This window comes from Alnus glutinosa, chromosome 1, assembly GCF_958979055.1.
Source record: "Alnus glutinosa chromosome 1, dhAlnGlut1.1, whole genome shotgun sequence".
Taxonomy (NCBI): domain Eukaryota; kingdom Viridiplantae; phylum Streptophyta; class Magnoliopsida; order Fagales; family Betulaceae; genus Alnus; species Alnus glutinosa.
Genome location: NC_084886.1, coordinates 41,096,328 through 41,122,831, shown reverse-complemented (window position 1 = coordinate 41,122,831; position 26,504 = coordinate 41,096,328). Strand labels below are relative to the sequence as shown.

General features: G+C 33.6%; 2 protein-coding genes and 1 pseudogene across 2 annotated transcripts; all 3 read right to left on the bottom strand.

Moving 5' to 3' along the window:
• Positions 1-2,552: 2,552 nt before the first annotated feature.
• LOC133860190 (protein DMP2-like) lies at positions 2,553-3,971 on the bottom strand (annotated as a pseudogene).
• Positions 3,972-11,192: 7,221 nt separating this feature from the next.
• LOC133858920 (protein DMP2-like) lies at positions 11,193-12,096 on the bottom strand. Its single transcript, XM_062294370.1, has one exon. The coding sequence runs from the start codon at positions 12,042-12,044 to the stop codon at positions 11,424-11,426; it is 621 nt and encodes a 206-aa protein (XP_062150354.1). The 5' UTR covers positions 12,045-12,096; the 3' UTR covers positions 11,193-11,423.
• A 7,049-nt stretch (positions 12,097-19,145) lies between these two features.
• Positions 19,146-20,006, bottom strand: LOC133858949 (protein DMP2-like). Its single transcript, XM_062294396.1, has one exon. It carries the CDS (start codon positions 19,860-19,862, stop codon positions 19,302-19,304), a length of 561 nt encoding a protein of 186 aa, XP_062150380.1. The 5' UTR covers positions 19,863-20,006; the 3' UTR covers positions 19,146-19,301.
• Between the last annotated feature and the right edge of the window lie 6,498 nt (positions 20,007-26,504).

The following is a 26,504-nucleotide window of genomic DNA, read 5'->3' as shown; positions in this document are numbered from 1 at the left end:
GAATCTTCCTATTGTTACCTTAGGAATTGTTGTGCATCTAAATCCCCGTCTACAAAGATCGAGAATTTAACCATGGTGGCCGGCGTTACCTGACAAAAGTAGACTAGTATCTATTAGCAACGATGTTTATCTATTTCATTATCGATATGTGATTGCAGGTTTGATTGCTTTGTCATTATGTGAATAAGAAAATCCCTAGCTATCCAAATCTCCATTGTCGGAACTTCACAATAAAAATCCAAAGAAGATGGATATAGGGAATCATACTTCTTATATTAGAGGTGTACATTCGGAAGGATGTGATTATTTGAAATATTCTTAACCCCATTCGTAAAATGTAGATATCATTTTTAGATACTCTCATTCGCATCATGAGTTTACTAACTGCATCCGTGCAAGTTATTGCGGTTATTATATACTGTCTACATATTAGGTAATGAGCCTTTCAGATCTTCTTTGGGTCTCTATTATGACATATTTTAAACGATTTTGAAAATATTTTAGCTAGGCCAATTTTTAGTGTTTTGGGCTTATTGTAATTTTTTTTTTAGCCTTAATCTTTTGAAAATATATTGATTTCACATTATTTTTCCCTTTTTCTCCAAGTGTCACACAAGAAAGCAACAAAGTCAACTAAGCCAATGTAAACATAACCTATACTTAATCCAAAACAACATAATTTTGGTACTAAAAAACAAAACGACGTCATTTTAGTGAATATATATATATATATATATATATATATATATATATATATATATATATATATATATATATATATATATATATATATATATATATAAAGAGAATGCGGATGCGGTTAATAATTGCATCCATACGCATGCTTTAAAATTGATATCCGCATCTGCATATGCAAATATTAGTTTTTGCTAACCGTATCCACATCCATGTACGGATAGTGAATGCGGACGATTAATATTTGTCTGCATGTACACCCCCTACTTCTTATTACATTTCATAATTAAGTACCATTTCATAAAATAAAATAAAAATAAAAAATGAAACTTCACTAACGTGTAAATTACCGCTCGATTTTTAATCTCCCCCTAAACTTTATAAATTTGTAATGTGATTTTAATCTTTCTGCCCCTTTCATTTACCCATACACCATAAGGATTTTTCGTTAAATCCTAATCAATGGGAAAAAAAAAAAAAAAAAAAAAACAAACAAACAAACAAACAAACAAACCAACCAAAAAAAAAAAAAAAAACACAAAAAACAAAAAAACCAAAAAAAAAAAAAAAGTGAAAAAAGCCCCACTGCGTGATCGTGGGTCTCTCAAGACCCACAACCATGCGCGCCATGAATCGTCCCTTTTTTTTCTATGATTTTTTACCCTTTTTTGTTTTATGAAATTTTTATTTTGTTTTGTTTGTTTTTTATTTTTATTTTTTTTAAAAAAATTATAACTAAGGGCATAGTTGTATTTTTCTAAATATTTTAGGGTATAACAAATATTTTACACATGAGCCATTTAAGTAAAATGGTAGGAGGTCTATGAAAGGGGTCAAAAGATTAGAACCCTGCATTGCATATTTTTAAAGTTTAGGGGAGAGATCGACAATCGCATAGTAGTTCAGGGAATAAGTGAAGTTTTTTTAAAAAAAATAAAAATGAATAAATGTAAAATTGGTCAACGAGGTTGGAGGGTTTTGACATTAGTTCTATTTATAGGTTTTAAAAATTGATTTACCTACCCCATAGGGTAAGCATAAAAAAAAAAATTAAAAAAAAAAATGGTCTCTGTCGTTAGGAAATTAAGTTAACAGTATCTATTAATGTTTAACATTGACTCCGATCAAAGTGCAACACGTCACTTATAATAAAAAAAATAAAAACAAAAAACTGAAGTTTTTTTAAAAACTAAATATTTTATATATTTATTTTTTTAAAAAAAATGCAGAGGTGGCTGAACCACATCCTCAAATTTTTAATTTTTTTAATTTTTAATTTTTTTGCCATGTGGGAGTAATTCAACCACCCATGGCCTTAAGACCAAAGGGTGTGATCCGACCACCTCTTACGTTTATATTTATGTGTAGTTTTCAAGGGTACAAAATCCCTCATAAATTATTACTTAATGCATCATGAAAAACTTGATACCTTTTTTTTTTTTGAAGAAGAAGAAGAAGAAGAAAGAAGAAAGAAGAAAGAAGAAAGAGGACTTGATACCTATTCAAAAGTATCGGCACATCTTTCTTCTTTTTCTTTGTGTTTTTGGTAGAAATTAGAAAAGAGAAGGAAAGAGACAAACGCACAAACATATGTCAAACACTTTAATTTTATTTTTTTTATACCAATATTATTGTTCGTAGCTGAACAGAGATACCCATTCCTGGTTGTGATCGACACAATGGAGAGGTCATTCCCCTTTTAAACTCAATTCCTCCCATGAATTGAGCTCCCCTTGTTACAATTTGAACGTACAGTAAAAACTATATATGCATGCCAAACCTATGAACGGGAAATATATATATATATAAGACAACAAGGTATGATGAAGAAACCACGTACACTCAAACTTCCTTAATTATTTAGGTAATTCTCTCGTGGACTTCTCTGAAGACATAGTTGAATGGTATCCCATTCAATGTCGCTTGGAAGGGTACAACGGTATAAGCACGCTACAAACCGCACCAACAACGGCAGGTAGCACGGTGAGCAAAGTCTTCTAAGTGGACTCAGACACCGGATAGAAGCACTTGACAGCATTTGTGTCCAAAAGCACCAAAGCTGCAAACACTATCACCGCGAAAAAAGCATGAACAAAGTCTGATTTCTGAAGGTTTTTCTGGCAACGGGTTCACGTTCCCGGACGGATTTGTGACGCCTGCAGGCTCTAAAGGGGGCTGGGGCCAAAGACCCTTATGTGTTACAACCCCGTAGTAGGTTTTTTTTCAGCAACGTTAACGTACGTAACTGTCGGTGAATGTAGAAAAGAAGCAAGCCAATTAGCCAAACCGCACCCACCGGCAAGAAAAGCGGTGAGATACTTGTTGTAGGAGTGGCAGTGGCCATAGCATGGAGAAGATAGGAATGCAGAACTGGTACAAAAAGACTGTGCCGGTGGGAAGGAGCTTGATGAGGTCGCCAAGCCCCGGTAGTGTTGCACGCAGGAGCTTCTCCTCTCTCTCTCTCTCTCTCCCTCAAACACATTAAACTAAAACATATAACTAATTTTTACACCCCCAAAATTACTGTCGTTTGGAAAGCAAACGGAGCAAAATTTAAACCAGCGTCGTTTGAATAGTAAACAGTAGCATCACTTTTACTATTCAAATAACATTAAATTTAAATTTAGCGCCGCTTGAACAGTACTAAACAGTGGCGCTATTGAGCGCCATTGTTTACAAGCAGCGCTAAATTAAATGACACTAAAGCACTATTTTTCTTAGTGATTGAAAGTCATAAAAAGGAAAATGTGTATTGTGATATATAGCTCTGATGCCAAATAAAATCATACACTTGAAGTGGTTATAATGCCCCAATCATTAAGATCGAAGGGGCCGCACGGCCGGGGGGTGGGGTAGGGTGTTTTATCTCTTTACAACAATAGTAATCCTAAGTGATTATATAAGTGGTACGGTTAACTAAAACTGAAATACATTTGAGATCGATTGTGTCAGTCAAGCTTCTCATCCTTTTAATTGTTGATCTGCGCACATTGGCCCCTTGCATGTGGTTTATTCATCGAGCGATTTGGATGAACTTGTGCCTCAATAAAGATTCCCTCTTTGAAAGTTACATTGGATGAACTGCGATCAAATCTGTTGGACGTGTACTCTTCGTTCTTAGACTCTTAAGGAATGTTAGAGCATCTCCTGGTGTTCTCCTAGTGTACATCTGGAATGGTATAAATGTAATTTTTTTGATTAAAAAATTACATTTATGCCATTCAAAAGAACATAGATATAATTTTTAATTAGGGATAATTACACTTAACCCCCATGATTTATCCACGATATGGCGATTTACCCCCCAATGTACCAAAATTGGTACATGACCCCCCCGAACTTGCCAATGTGTGGCACAATCAACCTTCCGTCCAATTGACCGTTCGTTTGGACGAAAAATCGGTTACGTGCAAGTCACGTGACCGTTTAAGACAGAGACCCTCCCCAAGTCACGTGACTTGCACGTGATCGACTTTCCGTCCAAACGAACGGTCGATTGGACGGAAGGTTGATTTTGCCACACGTTGGCAAGTTCGGTGGGGTCATGTACCAATTTTGGTACATTGGGGGGTAAATCGCCACACCGTGGATAAATCAGGGGGGTTAAGTGTAATTATCCCTTTTAATTATGTCATTCTAAATGTACATCAGAAGAACACCAGGATATACTCTAGCATTCCTCTAAACTCTTTGCGTGGATACGTCCCCTCTTACGTCATCTTGGTGTTGTAATGCACAAGTTTGGCTGCCGGCCGCCATCATATCTTGAGAATAAATGTGAGCATTAGCCATTAATTAAGTTACACAATCGTAAAAAAACACAATAATAAATGAAAAATATAATATTATTGATCTAAATCTATAAGCTTAAATTTTATAATTAAAGGATAATTTAATATATTATATGAAAGCTGCCTGATCACTTGAAGTATGGTGAAGTATCAATCATTTTTAACATGCATTTATATGACCTTGTAGCTACAATTTATATTAAAAAAAAAAAAAAAATCTAAGTATTGATACAAAAATTGTAAGCTAATTAAAAATTATTATTTTAGCAGCTGATCTCCATACGTTTTGGTTCAACCTCTCTTTCAACAAATGGGTCCAACAAGTATAACATATTTAAATAATTAAAATTGAGTTCAATCACGGAAGCATTAATGTTCGGATTCAGGAATTTACCTTTCCATACCATATATATATATATATGATAAACCATGGTTATCCTAAAAATTTAAACTAATTAATAGAAATGATAAATTAATATTTTAACAAAACTTCTTGGTGTGGTTGATAAAAAGTCAAAGAGTGATATATATATATATATATATACAAGAAACGTGGGCTAATTGGTTATGGAACAATGCTAGTGACCATTGTCGGCAGTTATATGCCAGCGTTCACTGACAGCTCATTTTGCCACAAAATATATGCACATATATATATATATATATATATATATATACTTGCCACATTTTTCTTGTATCTACTTTTATATTCATTTCTTGAATCGGTCATCGATCGGGTGATCGATTGAAATAGTAGGCAAAGGATATCGATTAAATAATAGGAAAAGAAATGCAAGACATTCTTGTTAGGTTTTTAATTCGCCTATTTTGTAATAAAAACAAATGTATGAATGTATATCTTGGTGGGGTACGTAGTTTTGTACTTATATGGTGGGATAAGTATATATATATTATATAATACTAGCATATAACCCGAGTCATGCGTAGATTTTTACTAATTAAAACTGCATAACAAATTAGAATGTTACATTTAATTTAAGAAATAAAATAAAAATTTAGAAATAGGATTGAAAATGAGTAAATGTGTATTGTAAATTATCTTGTAAGGAATCAAAATAAATCGTATATATTCAAATTTTTTTTATAAGTAATCACATTATTCAATTTTTATAGAAGTTAATTCAAGAGACCTTTTACATAATATAGGAATTCACAAAAACAAAGAACAAAATAGTATACTCACATCATTGCTATAACTTGTATTCAATATTTACAAAAGAAACCCAAAAGAAAATTTTGTTAACAATTAACATATTTAAACTAAAGAAATCGCACTCTCACCATAATCAAATAATAAATAATAAACAATTTATAAACCATCAAACATGAAGCCAAATATTATATTATCGTTTTTATAAATATTGTTTTCTTATTACCTTTAAAATTGAGGGCAATATGAAATGAAGTGTAACTCATTCAACATTCTAGAAGTGTATATATGTATTGCATGTATAACGCAAAAGAAACTACATTTAGAACAAAAAATAAGGACAAAAAATTGAAACATAAGATTTATATTTTTTGTACATTTTTCTCGGTTTCAATGAAATTAATAGGTATAGCATGAAGTCCCAACAAAATGAGATTTTTTTTTTTTTTTTTTCTTTCAACCACCATCCTTCACATATATATCATAAAAGAAAATACTTTTAGCAAAAAATAATAAATAATATATAAATTAGAAACATAAAATAAGGACAAAAAATGAAAACATATGACAAACGAAAAAAAAAATGAAAATAGCCATATAGTATAAAAATAATTTTATTTTTCTTTTATTGTATATTTTCTCCAATTACAATAAATTCATAACCTCATAGGTATAGGAATAAATTCTGTCAAATATAGATTTTTCTTACGATCATCCTTTGCATATATAACGTTAAAAAAATAAAAATAAAAATATCTATAAACTACTTTTAGAACATAAATAAAAATAATATATAAATTATAACAAAAATAAAAAAAAAATAAAAAACAAAAAACGATAACATACTAACCTGACCAAAAAAAAAAAAAAAGACAAAAAAAAGGAGAAAAAAAAAATAAAGAGAGAGAGAATTTACTCAAATAATGGAAAATAATTATTTGCTATATATTTTTCTGATTCTAAGAAAGCAAACAAAAATTATGGAGTGTATGTGTACCTCAAATTTTTGCTATAGGCTAAATCAAAAACCACTTATATAAAAGAGTAAGAAAGTAAGAGCATTATTTATTTTGACAAAAAACAAAGAATCAAACATACTAATATAACAAAAAATAACTGTATTTTATATATAATTTTTCTCATTCTAATGAAACCTTAAAAGCAATGTCGTCCATCAATTAAGTACGTAAACAATGTGTATTACACATTCCAAAAAAAAAAAAGGATTTAAAAAATTAATAAATAACAATGTAAACTAAAAAATCGTCACACTTTGTGTAAAACACAATGATGTGAATCTTTCTCTCTCACCATAATTTTACTAAATTTATTGTAAAATTTACGAAAGAAAAAATAATATATAAATTAGAAGGGAAAAAAAAAACAAAAACAAAAACAAAAAATAGAAAATACTAATCATATATTGCATAAAGGCATTTATTAACCTCTATTTTCTTACAAAAGAAATAAAATCTAGAAATGAATCCTTACGTTTAATACGGCAGAGTAAAGATTTGAAGAATCCCGTAAGTCTCTCGCTTCTAGCTTTTGAATAATGAGAATGATAATAATAAATTAATAACAATACAATACCTGAGTTTTTACTGGAATTTGAGATGGATTCATTTCCTACAAAATGGTTTCGGAGGCGATAAGTCAAATTAAATTCTCAAGTAGCGTTGGTTTCCATTAAAACAAAAAAAAAAATTACTGTATTTTTTGTATAGAACGATTTTGTAAAGGTAAAAAGAAATGATCACACAATCATAATCTTTTTCTTTTCTTTTCGAGAAACACAATCATAATTGTTGTGCTTTAATTAAGGTAAAGGGCTGAGAGTGTAGTAAATATTTTTATTTGCATAGTTTCATTTGAAGTTTGGACGCACATTTGACAATTTAAAAAGTTCAGACTTTTTTATTTTTTTTTCAAAGAAGTGAGTGAATACTCCAACAACTCTGCGCTCCATAAATTTACTCTGTAATTATACATACATACATATATTAAAATAGGTGGAAAAGTTGATGCATAATATTAAACACTGCAAAGAAAAGCAGAACATCATTTGCAGGAACACAACAAAATATAGATTATAAAAAAAAAAAAACATAAAATCATATAATCGTAAATCAAAAAATATATATACTCTAATAAAATACATATGATCCCCACAAATCTATAGAGAGAACTTTTTGGTTGATCAAATTTGAAGACGAACTCCAAGGGGTAGTAGATAATTTTGAATTTTGTACAGAGAACAATTTTATAAAGGGTTGTGATTTTGAAAATGTAGTAAACAGTTATAGTTATTATGAAACACTACGTTTTAGTTTCAGTTTGTTTGTAGAAAAAAAAAAAAAAAAAAAAAAAAACCGATACATAATGAGTTGCCTACCGCATGTTTAACACCAAAATGGATTTAGTTTTTTTTTTTTTTTTTTAAGAGAAAAAATAGGGATTCAGTTTTTACTTAGCATGCAAATAGGGATTAAGAGCATTCCCAATGGTTTATGTATTTTTCAATCTAGAATAGCTAATCAAAATTTATTTTATCTAGTTTAGCTAATGAATTTTAAATGCACTATACATCCGATTATCTATTTTTAACTCTATATTATTTTTTTATTATTTTTAATTTATTTATTTCATTATAGTATTTTTTTTTTTCATGTGGGTCCCGCTTTATAACTCCACTACTTTACACACTTTCTCTTAAATCTCCACTATAAAGGAAGAAAAAAAAAAAAAGAACGTGGAGTGGTGGAGGGAAAAAGGAAAAAAGCAAAGCTAAAAAAGTGGAGATAAAGAATAAAAAAAATAGATAAGTGAATAGTATAACTCTACATGTAGAGTTCCACTATTTATGGAATTAAGGAAAATCTATTATAGAGTTGGAATACATAAGCTGATGGAGTCTCTTTTTAGCACTTTTATTATCTATTCTAGCTTAAAGTTGCAAATAGATAATCCATTGGGAGTGCTCTAAGTTTGCTATCACATTTTAACATAAACCTAAACTCACCGTTTAACTTAAAATGAACACTTTGAAGCATTTTAAGATACCACTTGTCTAAATGTTAGGCAATCTTTTTAGTGATTTTTCTATTTTATATATATATATATATATATATATATATATATATATGAAGTCCTATTTTTTGGGGTATTTATTGAGCGAGACAGGGGAGCCTTCTTTGACGTAAAATGAAATGAAAGAGAATTGGATGGATGGATGTCATTTCAATTCGTTTACTTTCCTTCCTGATCCCCGGCCATTAAATTGGCATTTGAATTTTCTCCGGTACAAATGAATAAGAGGGGATCAAGTTGGTGTTAATTTAAGGACAAATTTGTTCATAAAATGTGAATGGACAAATTTGTCTTTACATTAACACTAACCGGATCCCCTCTAGTTCAAAGTAATCCTTGTCCCAATTGGTTGAGGTATGCAGCCAAAGACGTGATACACATATATATTTTGTACGTCTTTTTTTTTAAAATTAATTATTTGATTTGTAAAACTCATATATAAGTCCTAAATTCAATTGTTAATTTAAAAAAGAGATATACATGAAATATATATGAGATGTAAAAAGATCATTTCTCATTCGGCCACAAACAGATAACTACAAAAAAAAAAATTGATACACCTATACTTCCTACACATCTTCATACAATTAAGTTTCAAATCCATAATTGAATTTGTGAGACCTTATGTTGGTCTCATAAATCTAATGATAAATTTAAAAATGAGATGGGTAGAAATATCATTTCTATTACAAAAAAAAAATAAAAAATATAATCTCTTCCAAGCTTATAATAAACGTCAGCTTGTACGTAGCTAGTTATATTAAATGCCAGAAAATACGATCCTAGTGTTTATATATATATGCACGCGCGCCAGGAAGTAGGGATAAAGCCAGAATTAAGCTCTTATGGAGCCAAGGGTTAAAAAAAATTTGTTGGCAAGGATTAATAGACTAAAATTTTTTTTTTTTTTTTTTCACCTCATAAATTTTTTTTTACTTCCTTTTTTTTTTTAAACTGAGGGAGGCCATGACTCTGTCGGCTCTACTAGTTCCGTCCCTACCAGGAAGTTTAGGAAGATAGAATTCCTGCACATACCTCATGCGCCAAGAAGAAGTATTCCTGGCACGTGATCCATGCGCCAGAGAGACGACCTTCTGGTTCACGTGCTAGGAAGGTGGCTGACTTCCTAGCAGTAGCAGAAGACCAATTATTATTTTTAATTTTACTTTTTTTATAATTTTCTTATGTACCGGCCGGTACCGCTGTACCGGAGCAAAATGTCCGGATAACAAATTGAACACCGATCGATCATACGCACTGCACAATAACAGATAAAGCTAGCTGAAAAATAAATTAGACATCATATATAAACATCACACAAAATAACAAATCCGGATATAAATACCAAAAAATCATTCCGGTAAACATCATTAAAAAAGCTAATAATTAGCGCCCCTTCCACAAAATTTCCGGCGAATTAGAAGCCTCTGATTTTCCAAAATTTTTCTGACGTGTTTTACTGGTTGCCTGCGTCAAAACAGTCATGATCATCACCATTAGGCCAAAATTAGTCTCAAACCCAAAAATCCTAAAAGAATTGGCATTTACAAATAAAAGATGTAAACAACTACAAGTTTAAAGCAAACCCCCGTGAAAACAATACTTCCCTTTTGTTGGTTGGTCGCCGCAGAAAAAAAAAATAATAATAATACGCTACAAATTCTTGTTAGTAATAATTTTTTTTTCCCACATTTTCTAGTTTAATTAAAATCCCACTTAATAAGTATAGTCCAATACATCACTAATTATTCTAAAAATTTAAAGTAATAAAAAATAATAAATTTAATCATACAAATTACTATTCTAATTACTGACATTAACATTCATACAAGAAAATGCGGTCATGTTTGTTAAAATTTTTGAGTTTATAACTTTTTCAACAGTACTGTTCCAAAAAAAAATAACGGAGTCATTACAATTGCTAGCAGCACTTTGTCCGATTCTTATCATCATCTCATCGATCTTTATCATCACGACCCAACTACCCAACTATATACCAATAAAAATGAAAATACAAGACTCCATATATATATATATAACAAAAAAGATTCTAGCTACCACATTAAAATTCAATCTTTGGCTTTGTCTATGAATCTCTCCCTCAGGTTGTACTCATGATGCTATTAGTCCGTTACGAACATCTCCAAGGGTATTCACCTTCGATCAAGAAAGAAAAAGAAAGGAAAAGGATTCAGTTCTCTTTTCTATTACGTACGGTTCTAACAAAATAACAAAGTCATTCGAGTACGTACATAAAATGACAGCCTTGAATCTGCTACAAGCCTACATCCCTACTAGCTAGCTTTCATCCATGTTAATTGGCCAGTCATAACAGTACTCTAATACTTCCTCATAATTAATCCTCCCATAAAGCCTTGTTAAGACATGAATTCTCTTTTGTTTGCTTTAATTTTGTGGAAGAATTAGACTGTGAGGCCTTTAAGTTTGTGGAAGATGGAATTGCCTTCCCTTTGGGACTGAATTGAATCCAAACATGAAACACCCCTTGTTACAAGGAATAAATTACAAATTACAACTTCATGACAGCTACCAAACATATATATGTCAATTAAACTCAAACCCTCTAGACAAGGAAACATGAGCACAATCGTACAAGGCAACAGGGTAAAGAATAAGAAGAAAAAAACCACACACAAACACAACCACAAACTTCCTTAGACTTTCGTCGTCGATGCTAAACTTAATTCTCCACCAGACTTGGAATCTTGCGAAGTCTCACTTGAAGGGTATCCGATTCCATGGCGTTTATTAGGGAACACCACGAAAACCACACTAGAAACCGCGCCAACAACAGGTGGCAGCACCTGGAGCAAAGTCTTCTCAGTGGACTCAGACACCGGATAGAAGCACCCAACTGTATTTCCATCCAAAAGCACCAAAGCAGCAAACACAATCACAGCGAAGAAGGCGTGGACGAAGTCCGCAAACCGAAGCTTATACGTCGACAAGTCAACCTTCTTAGACTCCGGCGAGGGCCAAAGACCCTTGCTTGTTACAACCCCGCAGTGTGTTTTAGCGTCATCTCCAACGTAGCTGTCTGTGAAGGAAGAAAAGAAGCAAGACAAACCGCAGAGAACAACAAGAATGGCGGTGAGGTACTTGTTGATGGTTTTGCAGTGGCCATTGTTGGACAAGACAGGGCTGAGGAACTGGTACAGGAAGACAGTGCCGGTCGGGAGGAGCTTGATGAGGTTGCCAACTCCTGATAATGTTTTTTCTTGAATGGTTTTTTGGGAGCTTCCTGTGGACTTGGAGGAAGAGCTAGCTGCACCCATGGGATCGATTGTGTTTGGTGGGATTCTTGCAAGTGATCACAGCTAACTCTTCTGGGGGTATATATATTAATATATAGAGCCCAATCCCCGGCCCAATTAGATTAAAATTGACCTATATGATTTTATATTCATTCTTCAATAGGATTTGAACTCGACACACGACACTAGAGCGGTTAATTTTTTACACAATCCATAAACTCAACATGAAATTTAAAAATTATATTAAAAGAATTTGACTTATTTAATTAAATGGATTCAGTTAGAATTAAGCTATATAATCTTATGTATATACATTTATATATATAGCTCAACATGTACGAGTTAAACCAAACACAAACATTCATCCCAAAAAAAAAACAAGAAACAAATACAAACACAAATTGATCACAACCCTGGCCTAATTTAAGCATAGATTCAGTTTGATACGTTACTTGACAGAGTACTTGTGAACACTCCAAGTCTAAACCTGCCACCCCTCTACCCCACCTCTAAGGTGGTACGTAATTGAAAATGTGACTTAGATGTCCAACCAAAATGTTCAATGAAATTAATACTTGATTTTTTATTTTATTTTTTTCCTTCGTAAACGAGTCCAAATTTTAGTCTATGCATGTGCTTTGATGAAGCGTGTGGGAAAACCCATATTTCTTGTAAAAAAATAATATAATAAGGTAGATGTCTCTTTCCCATATACTTGGCACGTAACATTAATAGTTTAAATTAAATGATATTGTAGTAGTGCCCGACATAATTAACATATATATACACCAATTCAGCTCAAGTAATACTTTTCTATTTGAAGGATTGATTATATACTTGACAATTTAAGTACGTTTTAATTTAGCATTTCTCTTTTAAGGGCAACCTGATAATCTTGAGGACATAATATTCAATTTCTTCATTTTCTTGATCAAACAATGAACAATTTTGTGTTTGATCTATGCGTTAAAATATTTATTAAATGATTAACATAATATTCAATTTCTTCATTTTCTTGGTCAAATTAAAAACAGTTTTGTCTTTGATCGATGCGTTAAAATAATTATTAAAATATTTAAATTCACTTTTTCTTATTATCTTAAAATATTGGAATAAATAATGATTTAATATAATCAAAACAAAAATTTCAATTTCGAACTTTGTCTCGGTCATTTACCATGGCCCTCATTTCAATTAAACATTATATATCATGAGTCTCACTAATTAAAAGAGAGTTTTAACCCATATACGAGTGAGAGAGTTTGGGTCGATCTCGCATCAAGTTTAAAAATGAGTGAAATATATATATATAAGTCTAATTGCATGTAATCAGACCAAACTCATCTTGATCAACATGCGTACGTGTCAGAGATATATACGTCTAATCGATCTATTTCTGGGTGCATGTAATCAGACCAAACTCATGTTGATCAACATGCGTACGTGTCAGAGATATATACGTAGTCTCTTTTGGCTGCGTGGGAATATTGTCAACAAAGATATGGAGAATTTGACCATGGCGGCCAGCGTCAATGCCTGAAAAAAATAGACTAATATCTACTAGTCCAACTCTACTGTTTGTGTAAAAGATGAGCCTTATATTGATGCCATGAAGCTAATTAAGCTAGCAAGTACATTACGAAATCATGCACACGTGGTATATTTCAGTTAGAGAAATGATTCCTACATTCATTTTTTACAACAGTCCCACAACAAGCTGACGTGGCTGGTAATATTTTATTATTTTTTTACAAATTTTAGAACTGTTATGAGAAATGAATGTAGGAATCATTTCTCTTTCGGTTATGCTTTATCTTTCTTCACGAAATTCTTGTACCAGCAAGCCAACTTTAGTTGAGTTTTCGATGTGAGAGAACTACGATTCGTGTTTATTTTTGAAATATGAGACATTGGACGACGTACTATTCTCTTTAATTAAAACCGAACTAATTAAACCACCATTTATATATAGAAAGATGTTTTCAACTTCGTGAAGGAAAATAATTTCCTTTTGCATCTATATATATATATATATATATATATATATATATATATATATATATAGACACATACATTACAAAAAAAATATATCATTAGCTGCGACAAAAAGTTGCCGCTAAAAGTCTTATAATCGCCGCTATTGATCAATAGATCAATAGATCGTACTACGATCGATCACACATGATTGTACCACAATTCATCACACATGATCATACCACGATTCATTATATAGATCGTACCACGATCGATCACAGAGATCGTACCACGATCGATCACACATGATCTTACCACGATCTATCACATAGATCGAACCACGATCGATCACATAGATCGTATCACGTTACATCACATAGATCGTACCATGATCGATCACATTGATCGTACCACAACCTATCACATTGATGGTACAACGATTAATCACATGATCGTACCACGATCATTCATAGAAATCGTACCACGATCGATCACATAGATCGTACCCGAGCCATCGCACATGATCGTACAATGATCCATCACATAGATCGTACCACGATCTATGTGATCGATTGTGGTACGATAATGTGTGATCGATCATGGTACAATCTATGTGATCGACCGTGGTACGATCATGTGTGATGAATCGTGGTACGACAATTGCTGTCGTTGCTATTGACCTATTATTAGCAGTGATTTTTAGATATCACTGCTAATAAATATGATTTATCATTTTTTTTAAGTGTAGGGTCAATAGCAGCGACGCCAATTGTCTCTGCTATTGACCCATTGTTAGCGGCAACGTTTATAGGTTGCAACTATTGATCTAGCATCTCTGGCGACTTTAGATGTGGCTGCTAATGAATTTTTTTATTGTGTATGGTCAATAGCGGTGACCCCTATTGTCGCCGCTATTGACCCATTATTAGCGGCGACTTTTATAGGTCACTGCTAAAGTCGCTGCTAATAAATTTGATTTTTTTTTAAAAAAAAAATTGTGTAGGGTCAATAGTGGCGACTTTTAGTTGCCGCTATTGACCTATTATTAACAACGACAAACAAGGGTCACCGCTAATAATCGACCATTAGTGGTGACGAGTGAGTGTCACCGCTAATACTCGATTATTAGCGGCGACCAATAAGTGTCGCAGCTGATGAATGATCATCAGTGGCGACCACTATGATCTAGTGTATATTTGCGGCAATTTTTTAGTGGCAACACCACTGTCACTGCTAATGAGGCATCTTTAGCGGCGACTTTGGTGTCGTCGCTAGAAAGTTGACCGCTAATGTTCAAATTTCTTATAGTTATATAGTATAATAACTTCTTCTTTTTTCTATTTTATAATAACATATATATAGAAGTTAAATGATAGAGAATTTCTAGACTTCACCCCGGCCCTCAGAAAACAGATTTGAGATGAGACGAGACGAGAACAAATTTGCTCTCTCCTCTTTCCCCTTTTATTTTCTACTCCTCACTCCTACCTTCCCTTTCCCATTCTAGTTTTTTCTTTTGTTTGTAGGTGTTTTCCGACCAGATCAACAATTTTGGCTTCTCTGCTATGCATCCGTCTATCTACTTCTGTGTTGTACCGTTTTTGCTTTGAATAATAGTTTCACTACAAAAAAAATTGTTTTTTAGCCACATGCAGTTAACCACGTGCATGAGGGTCATACACGTGGCTAACTGTTAACCACGTGCAGTTAGTTACGTGGGTTTCGCGTGGTGAATCCGATTGCTGCTAAATGTACATTTAGAGACGTGGCCTTTTATATATGTGGCTATTTAGCCACGTGCCACCCTCAAGTGGCTAAATGTATTTTTATTTTTATTTAAAAATAAAAAATAAAAAAAAAAGAAGATGAAAAGAACAGATATCGATCTGTTCTTTTCTTCTTCTTCTTCTTCTTCTTCTTTTCTTCCTAATATTGTATACGATATACGTATACGTACGTATATCTCACTGGTTCTCCCAAAAGGGCCGATGTATCCAGCGAGATCCGCGCCGGATCTTCGTCCAACTCGCCGTCGAGATCCGGCAAGGGCCGTCAAGAATAACCACGCTAGCAAGAAAAACCACCGATTGACAAAAATACCCACTCCAAAAATACCCATTTGGCCGAGAATGAGCAAAAAACACCAAAAGACACCAACTACTCCGGTGACTAACAAAAAGGACCAAAAAAAAAAAAAGTAATAAAAAGACCAAAAATTACCATCAAAATGACCCATAAACCATCAGCCTCTTCTCCATCACCAACGACAAAAACGAGCTTCTCTGGGTGTTGGCGATCGAATCGTGCGTCTGAGTGGGGGTGAGTCGTCGTCTGTTGAAAAACAAAAAAAAAAAAATACAAACAAAGTGAGAAATTTTTTTAATGAAAAATGGGGAGAGACGAGAGAGTTGGAAAAAAGAAGAAGATAGGGAGAGACGAGAGAGTTGAAAACAATAAGAAAAAAAGAAAGAAAAGCAAAGAAAGAAAGAAGAAAAAAATTATTAAGAAGCCAGAACTGTCACCTTTTTTGTTTACAAGTGACAGATCCGGCTTTTAAAAAGAAACAAAAAAAAAATTAAAAAATTGAAATCAAAGACAAATTTAAAACAAACAAGAGGTGCGCGGGACTCCTTCCCCCTAAAACATGCAAATGGCGACATGGTTTATTTGTCACGTGGCCGATTGGCTAGTGACGTGGCCATAAAGCACGTTGCTAAAATTTCAAATTTTAAAAAATTTTAATTCTTGAAAAAAAAAAAAAAAAAAAAGAGAATATTTTAGCCATGTGGTTTATGTGCCATGTGGTCAATAAACCACATGACTAAAATTATGATTAAAATTTTAAAAAAAAATTAAAATAATTTTAATAAATTAGTCACGCAATTTATGTGTCACATGGCCAATTAGCAACGTGGCTAATAAAATAGAATCTTAAAATAAATTAGCCACGTGGCTTATGTGCCACATGGCCAATTGGCGACGTGACCAATAAATCGTGTGGCTAAAATTTCAACCTCAAAAAAATTAAGAAAAATTTCAATTTTCTGAGAAAAAAAAAAAATATATATATATATATATATATATATATATATATATATATATATATACACACACACACACACGTGGCTAATTGGTGATTTGAATAAAATATTTTAGCCACGTGTATTATTTGCCACGTGGCCAATTGGCGACGTGCCAATTATACACGTGGCCAATTGGCGATGTGACTAAAATATACGTGGCTAATTACCAACGTAAAGGATTTTGCTACGTGGTGGATTACCCATATGGCAAAATCGCGATGTGGGTAATCACCACGTCACGAAATCGTCACGTGGCTATAGAATCGAATACCAAGTTTTTTGTAGTGTTTTCTTTTCTTTAGATCTGTCATCATGGGGTGATATTTGATATGAAGGTTAGTTATGTGAAGGGTTATCTCTCGCTGCCTGAATAGTTCGGTGTGAGGAGGGTTGGTGTAAATAAATTTTTCTATGATATTTAACTACCTTTGTCTTAGATCTAATCTGCTCGGAGCAAATATGCTCTTTAACTATTTTTGTACATGGGTTAACGAAAAATGAAAATCATATATAGATAGCACTTTATTAATGAAAGAATTTTGTTTGTATCTATAATTATGTAACCTCATAGCATGTGGTTATAATTTTACAGAACTTTATATTTATGATCTTTGATCAATAAAATACTCAGATCTTTTGTTAAAAAAAATAAATAAATAAAACTTTTTTCTGGCCAGTTTTGGTTTGAAAGCTATTTATATATATATATAAAAGTGCATTTACGTCCTTTTACTGCTGGTACTGTCGTATATATGTATACGGAACCACACAAATATGGTGAAGATCTCTGATCTTTATTTGTTTATTTTATGTATGGCACACTATTGACGTGTGATGGCTGGTTTATTTGAACCATATATATGTCACTGCCCTGAGGTACGTATTTCAATACAGTCGCTTGCCTTGCTAAGACTCTAATTTGGACGTTTAATTTGTCACGTTAAATCGTCACTCATTTCAAATATTTAAGTTTATAGAAAATAATAAATTTAACTATTTAATTAATATTTTAATGTTTATTTTCACAAGTGTGTCCAAATTCTATCTCCCTTAATAAATGAAACTCAACACATGAGATATTTAATTGAAGTGGAAGCTAATTAAACGGTGAAGACAAGTTTCGAACTCAGAGTACCTTTTCTCTGATACGTACCATATATGTTAATTAAATCATCATTTATCTAAAAAAAACTTAAATAATAAGATCAGTATGGTGGAAGACCATTCAACTGTGACGAGGTGAGAATTGCTAGGCTTCTCTCTTTAAATTAATCTGTTTTTGCAAGTTGTGAATTTTAAAGTCTACGTACGTACCCTTAAGTTAAATGTACATTATATTAATCCTCTTAAGTCTTGACTAACTTAGGAGGAAAAGAAAAACCTTTTATTTACAAATTAATTAAAGACAAATGATGATTATAAGGTGAGAATGACGTTACTATTAGAAGATTAATAGATGAAAACTATTTTTCTTCCACGTGTAAAATATAGCGAAGTGAGAAATATATATATAGTACTCTTCTCTCTTTAAATTGGTGTTGTAAGTCGTAAATTTAAGTCTATCCTTCAATTTTTTAATTTTCTTTAGTCTTGACTAGCTTATAAGAGGGGAAATTAATAACCTTTAACTACAAATTAATAGTAGACAAATTATTACAAGGGGGAGAATGATCATCATGCTATATATTCTAAAAGATTAAGGTTATTTTCTTTTTGGTGGAAAATATTTTTAGTCCAAAGTAATTTTGGAAAATCACTTCTTTTTTAGTGTTTGGCTCGAGCCCTAAAAATAATATTGAAAATATTTTCAAGTATTTGGTTAGAACAATTAAAAATCTCACTGTAAATAACCTAAACAGTATTAATCCACGCGACCAAGATTGATTCCCAGTCGTCTTTTTTCGGTTTCTTGATGAACTCCAATGTAGTCTAATTTATTATAGCTCACGTGAACGGCTCTTAGAACATACATTACGGGATGCGATTTTAAATGTCATAGAAGAGTTTGGCTAACATACATTGCGGGATGGAATGGTCAAAGCTAGGATCGATCCAATGCAAAGAATTGAACACAAACTTCCCTTATTTTTATCAAGGATACAATGAAAAGTTACAACTTGAGCAGCAAAAACATGTCAAACCTGTGAACAGGAAATATAAGGGAACACGAAGAAGAAGAAGAAGAGGAAAGAAAGTAGGAAGAAAGCACAGTCAAACTTGGTTAGATTTTGGTCAAGGGTATTTCTCCACCAGAGTTGGAGTTCTGTGAAGACGTAGTACTTGAAGGGTATCCGATTCCATGGCGCTTGTAGGGGAACAACGCTGTAAGCACGCTAGAAACCGCACCAACAACGGCAGGCAGCACCATGAGCAGAGTCTTCTGAGTGGACTCAGACACCGGATAGAAGCACTTGACAGTTTTTGCGTCCAAAAGCACCACAACCGCGAACACTATTATCGCAAAAGAAGCATGGACAAAGTCCGCAAACTGAAGCTTGTAGGCCGACAAGACCACGTCCCTAGACTCCGACGAGGGCCAAAGACCCTTGTTTGTTACGACCCCATAGTGCGTTTTCCGGTCATCTCCCACGTAACTGTCGGTAAACGTAGAAAAGAAGGAACATAAGCCACACCCACCAGCGAGAAAGGCGGTGAGATACTTGTTGTACGTGTGGCACTGGCCATTGTTGGACAGGATAGGGCTGAAGAACTGGTACAAGAAGACTGTGCCGGTGGGAAGGAACTTGATGGCGTTGCCAAGCCCCGGTAGTGCTGCAGCCATGGGATTGTTTTTGCCTTCTTGAGTTCTTGTGATTAATTGTTTTGAGTTATATATGGGCCATTTGGGGGTATTTATAGAAGACAATTGGATGCCATTTCGTTTACTTTCGAGAAGGGTGAGGTTCAATATTCTTAGTCGTCCAAGCTTTGAGGATTCACATTGCTACAGCTCTAAACACTCCATGACTAAATCCTAGACATGCACCTCTCAAGTGGCAGTTTAAAATGTGACTTTAGACAGATCTAACCACTCTTGAATGCCCGACCGGCCACCAGAATTTTTCCTAGCTTCTTAATTGAACCGGTCCAAATTAATCTAAATTTCTTGTTATTGTCATATAAAAAGTAAAAGAAAGCAGAAAAACAAAATAATCTCAAGAAATTATTTATCCCCATCAGAAATGGTATGCAAAAGGTTACAACAAATATTTTTTCAGAATACAATAGAGCCAAGAATCCTCTGTTTATTTAATTACCTTTTGCACAAACGAAAAAAAAATAAACCAGAATACCCTCAAATTTTCTAATATAACACGATCGAGACAGAGACTAGAAATTTAAGTACATAATGTATCAGAAAAATAACATAAGATTAAAGAAAAATTGTTCTCTTCTTTTTAATAACTGGACTGCAATTACTTCTGTATTGTATTGAATAACAGTTATTTATTAACTGCTAATCTAACCGTCCATAACTACTAAAGTAACAATTATAAACTGTTATTTTAAAAGACACTTAATTCTAACCGTCAAATCAAATAACTATAAATTATTATTTAATAATAATCATTATATCGTAATTATTTAATCTCAACCGTTAGATCAAAGTTGATTTGACCTTATAATTTACTTTAGTGATAGTCCAATAAATCCAATTACTGGATCTGCCTAAGAAGAATCTTATGCTCTAGATCAAACCACCAGATCGAATGATCATGACTGTTGGACCACAAAGAGTGCAAACCCAAGTGTAGGTTTTCGCAAGTAATAAATCACGGTAAATCCGAGGTCGATCCACAATGAATGATTAGATACGAGAGAATAATTTTTATTATTATGCAGAAAATAAAAAAACAATATGAATTTTGCTTTTGGTTTCTACTCGAAAGTAGAGCAGAGAAATATAATTTAAATTCAAAAGTAAACTATGAAACTAAAATAAATAAATTTGATTTGGAAGATAATATTGAAAAAGACTAGGGTTTCAAGGATCCACCTAATATTTTATTATGTATTCATGAGACATAAAAAAAATATAAAATAGATCAAACATGGGTTGATTGAGAATTTGACTTCAAAAACATGAAACAATAAATTAAGCATTCCATATATTTTCGAATCATATCAAATCAAACAAAGTAAGCATTTAATATAAACAAAAATCATAAGGAATCAAAATAAACCTGTCCCATTAAATTACTCTCAAATAAAAATCATCCCTAAAATTTAATCATTCATCTATGAAAAACAAATAATATAGTCTCAATAACACATAATAAAAATACTAGGCTTCACCTCTAGCCCTAGCTAGAGGTTTAGCCACTCGTGTTTATGAAAATAAATTCCATAATCAAAGTACTAAACATAAATTAAAAACAAAAAAAATAAAAATTTAAACTCTGCGCCTCTATGCTCTCCTCCTCCTCTTCTCTTTTGCAAGAGCAAAACATGGTATTTATAGAGCTTGCTAGGTCTTTTCGGTGCTTCTAATCTGGAAAGAATTTGAATTTCTTGCGTTAATTGCACCGCAGCCCAAGTGTGGAAAGGAAATAATATCTTTGGTACTGTATTCTCTTTTGGAAAGAAATCCATCTTCTATTCGGTTCTCCAGGTATGGAAGGAGATGCACGCCACTTAAAAAAATAAAAATATGCATGTCTCTCTTGTTATGGAAGGAATAGGTGCTGCCAGGTCTACGCCTTCTTTCTTTCCGTCTTTTATTTCTTTGATTTCCTTTCTTCTTTTCCTTCTTTTATTTATCGTCTTTTCTTTTGGTCTTCTACAAAATAACAATTCATTGCATTAATACCAATTTAAGCTCAACTTTAATAATTAAACAATATTTCACAATTAAATATAAAATGCAAGAATTAGAATAAAACATAGTATGACAATGCTTATTTTAATAGAAAAAATATGTACTTTTAAGCAATTATCAATGACCATCCAAAATTGAATGGTATGATTAGATCACTCCGATGCTTCATGCCAAGTGCCCCACTAGCGCCCTACAACACCTAATGTATACACTCAAGCATTACTTTAAGTGCTTAAAGTGTGTTGATCCTTATAAATGCCAACTATATTTTCTCTTTTTTCTATGTGAGACTCTCTTTATTTAATGCTATTTAATACATTCCCTTTAAAACACAACAAATATATATACATATTGATTTTAAAAATGCTTTATCAATTAGTTATGACATATGTTTAAAGGTATGTTGTTGTGGTGCTTGACGTTAGCATGCATGTTACATGTTAATATTGTCGTGGTGTCAGACAGGGGCGGAGTCACCTTCAAGGGTGAGGGGTCCATGGCCCCCAAAAAAATTTCAAAATCCTTGAAAAAAATTATTTTTTAAGGGTTAATCATATGATAGTCTCGGCAAAAACGAAATTCAGCTCCCCTACAAAAAAAAAAAAAAAAAAAAAAAAAAAAAAATTATACTAGTAAAAACTAGATTACATAGTAGAATGGAAGATGAGTTTCTAACAGATCATTTGCTTGTTTATATTAAGAAAAAAATTGCAAAGAATTTCACTACAAAAATGATAATGGATGATTTTTTATTTTTTATTTTTCGAAATAAAATTTATTTTTAAAAATGATTTTATAGACATGTAATTTTTGTATACAATACTTATGACTTATGACTTAGTATGAAATTAAGTTTAAGACTTGCCGGCTTTCATTTTACACGTGCATGATATATATATATATATATATATATATATTTATTTATTTATTTATTTATTTATTTATTTATTTATTTATTTATTTAGGTTCGGACCCCCACCAAAAAATTACTGGCTTCGCCCCTGGTGTCATATATATTTATATATATGCGAGTGTCTACCAAGAACAATGTTCAGCTATCATTATTATTTTGTTTGGGCAAATGAGAGTTGCCGTGATATATATGAATTGAGTAATGTTTCTTGCACAACTTTTATACAACTCTAACAACTTTTTTTAAGATCAACCATTAGATATTTAAAGCCCACATGTAGGAAAACAAATCAAATGGTTGATCAAAAAAAAAAAGTTGTTAGAGTTGTACAACAATCATTTCTCAACTTTTTTTAAAATCAACCATTAGATATTTAAGGCCCACATATAGGAAAACAAATCTAATGGTTGATCAAAAAAAGAAAGTTATTAGAGTTGTACAACAATCATTTCTCATATGAATTTGGCTTAATTAATGATACCATATGCATGAAGCTAATTGCGCGTACATTACATGCATATTTCATATATGATTTATCAATGGCAACAGCAACAACTAGTTTGGACAAGTGTAAAATTGCTCTTCAGAACTAGAGTTGTGCTAAATTTGGCAAGGCTGAGAGAACAATCAAGCAACTGTCAACCAAACTACAGTCTTTGCAACAAGAGGAAAGGCCAGAGAACTCAGAGAGTATTAAACAGCTCTAGGGGGAATTAAATTTATTCTTGGGCAAAGGGCAAAAAGGAATTGGCTCAGGCAGGGGAACCAAAATACAAAGTTTTTTCAAGCCTGGGCCACACAACGGAGGAGGAAAAAATTTATAAGCAAAATCTGTGATGAGGATGGCATTTGCTAGTCAAGGGCTGCAGATGTTGAATCGGCCTTCACTGAATATTTTAATGGCTTATTCACTTCAACAGGGTCGGTTGGGATGGAAGAATGTCTAACAGTAGTTCCAGACCGAGTAACTCCAGCCATGAATCAGCTTCTCCTTCGCCAGTATTCCTCTGAAGAAATGGACTTGGCCCTTTCCCGGCCAAATGCAGCCTTTGAAAGCCCCAGGCCCTGATGGGTATGGGGTATGGGGTATGTTTTTTCCAAAAGCATTGGAGTATTGTCGGCCAACAGGTTCGCTTAGCTGTTTTGAATTTTCTCAATCGTGGGGTTTTTTATCCTGGCATTAATTATTCTTATACTGCTTTTGTACCTAAATCTACTAAGGCTTCTAATGTTAAGGAATTTCGTCCCATTAGATTGTGTAATGTACTCTATAAAGTAATAGTAAAGGTACTAACAAATCGGCTCAAGCAGGTCTTGCCCAAGATTATTTCACAACAATAAAGTGTTTTCCTGCCTGGTAGACTCATTTCAGAAAATATCTTGGTTGCCTACAAGGCCCTTCACACTATGGCTAGTTGGCTACTCAATTGTCAGGGAAGAAATGGTATATGGCTATTAAGCTCGACATGAACAAAGCCTATGATTGAGTTGAGTGGCTGTTTCTTAAGGGTATTATGAGAAAATTAGGCTTTGCAGAAGCTTGGATCTCACTAATTATGACTTATGTTGCTCAATCACCTATTCAGTTTTGATTAACAGAAGACCAGTAGGTCTTATCACTCCTTCTAGAGGGTTGAGGCAAGGGGACCAGTTATCCCCTTACTTGTTCGAAAAGGGGTTTAGTTTCTTGTTGCAGAGGGCTGAACGAGAAGGAAGCATTTCGCGAGTTCCTGTTTCAGCCAAAGGTTACCAACTAAGCCATTTATTCTTCGCGGATGATAGCCTCTTGTTTTATCAAGCCAATTTCATGGAATGGATGAGGATTCATCAGTTGCTGCACTTGTATGAATCGGTGTCGGGTCAAAAGTTGAATGCTGGGAAAACTTCCATTTTTTCAGCAAGAATACCAAGCGCGAGTTTAAGGAGCATATTAGTTCTCTTGTGGGCATTTCAACAACCACGAGGTACGGGAAATATCTGGGGTTACTAGCTATGGTGGGCCGTGCAAAGAAAAAAACCTTTGCTGGAAGGAGAAATTGGAGGGTTGGAAGGAGAAATTCATTTCGCAGGCAGGCAAGGAAATCCTTCTCAAGGCCGTGGTTCAAGTCATTCCCACTTATGCTATGAGTGTGTTCCTCCTCCCCAAAACCCTATGTAAGTCCCTCAATTCCTTGACGAGTATATTTTGGTGGGGCTTGCAGTCAAATGGTAACAAGGTGTTGTGGATGAGTTGGGAAAGAATGGGGGCATCCAAGCTAAGTGGTGGTATGAGATTCCGGGACTTAGAAGTGTTTAATCTAGCCTAGCTTGCAAAGCAAGGTTGGCGGTTGTTTCAATCTCCAAACTCCTTGGTGGCTCGGATCATGGCGGAAAAATATTACTTTAATGGCTCCTTTTTGTAGGCAAGTTTGGGTGGCAGGCCTTCTTATGCTTGGCGAAGCATCCTTAAAGCTCGGCCAATCCTTGTAAGGGGGCTAGGTTGGAGGGTAGGGAACGAAGCTGACATAAAGACCTGGGGAGATAAGTGGATCCCATCTCCCACTACTTTTCAAATCCAAACTCAAGTTGGAGTACTTCACCCTGATGCCAAGGTTGCTGACCTTATTGATCCAACAACAAAGTGGTGGAACTTTCAGCACATTGGGGAGATTTTTGAGCAAGAAGAAGCTACTAAGATATGCAGCTTGCCAATTAGTCCTTTACTGAACACAGATAAGCAGATCTAATTTGGTTCAAAAAGTGGATTTTTTTTCAGTGAAAAGTGCATATTATATGCCAAAAAACTAGAAGAGACATAGAGAAGGGAACTTGTTCAGGGGTCTTGGACAGGGGGAGTTTTGGAAGACATTATGGCAATTGCATGTACCTGCTGTCTTAAAGAAATTTCTCTGGAAGGTGAGTAATGATATAATTCCTACCAAGGCCAATCTCCACAGTCGAAAAATCACCCCAGATCCGTTGTGCCCCATCTGCAGTAGAGAGCCAGAAACAGTTTCCCACATATTGTGGTCATGCCCTTCGTCCGTGGCAGTTTGGCAGGAAAGCAGTCGACGTGTACAAAAACTATCCCTTGTAGAGAGTGGCAGCCTGGAACTTCTTCAGCAGCTGATGGAGAAGCTTGAAGAGGACGATTTTATCGAGGCAGTGACATTACCACGGATGATATGGCTGCGTTGAAATGCATTGGTGTTTGAAGGGTCCTTTACCCCTCCGCCTATTCTGCTGGGACAGGCTAAAAATCAGCTTGCAGAGCTTGCTTAGGCCACAGATCTATCTGAGCTAGGTCGAACAGCAGTTTTACTACTGAACAGAAAATGCAAAAGATTTTACCTCCAGGACATTGTAGGGGAGTGGGTAAGATCTGCAATACTCAAAGAATGGTTGGAAGGGCTGGAAGTTTTATTTAGCCACCTATTTTTTGTGCCCAACTACGTGTGAGCTCCAGAAGTTCCTCAAGGACTGAAGCCGAAACCAAATAATTCTGGAGAAATCTTACACCTATTCTAAGGTATTCTACAGTATTCTAAAAGCCTTGTTTCACGCCTATTTGACTGCAGCAAATTCATTCTCCACCGTTTGGATTTCTTTTCATGAAATTCCATGCTTGTCCCAAAGGTTGCTTATAAATATCCCGGACCACTGCAACTATTTTTATTCCAAAAATTGATCTCTCTTACGTACTAAAAGGGCAA

Excerpts from the sequence above, each read along its gene's own strand:
- LOC133858949 (XM_062294396.1), bottom strand. The coding sequence starts at position 19,862 with ATGGCTGCAGCACTACCGGGGCTTGGCAACGCCATCAAGTTCCTTCCC.
- LOC133858920 (XM_062294370.1), bottom strand. The coding sequence starts at position 12,044 with ATGGGTGCAGCTAGCTCTTCCTCCAAGTCCACAGGAAGCTCCCAAAAA.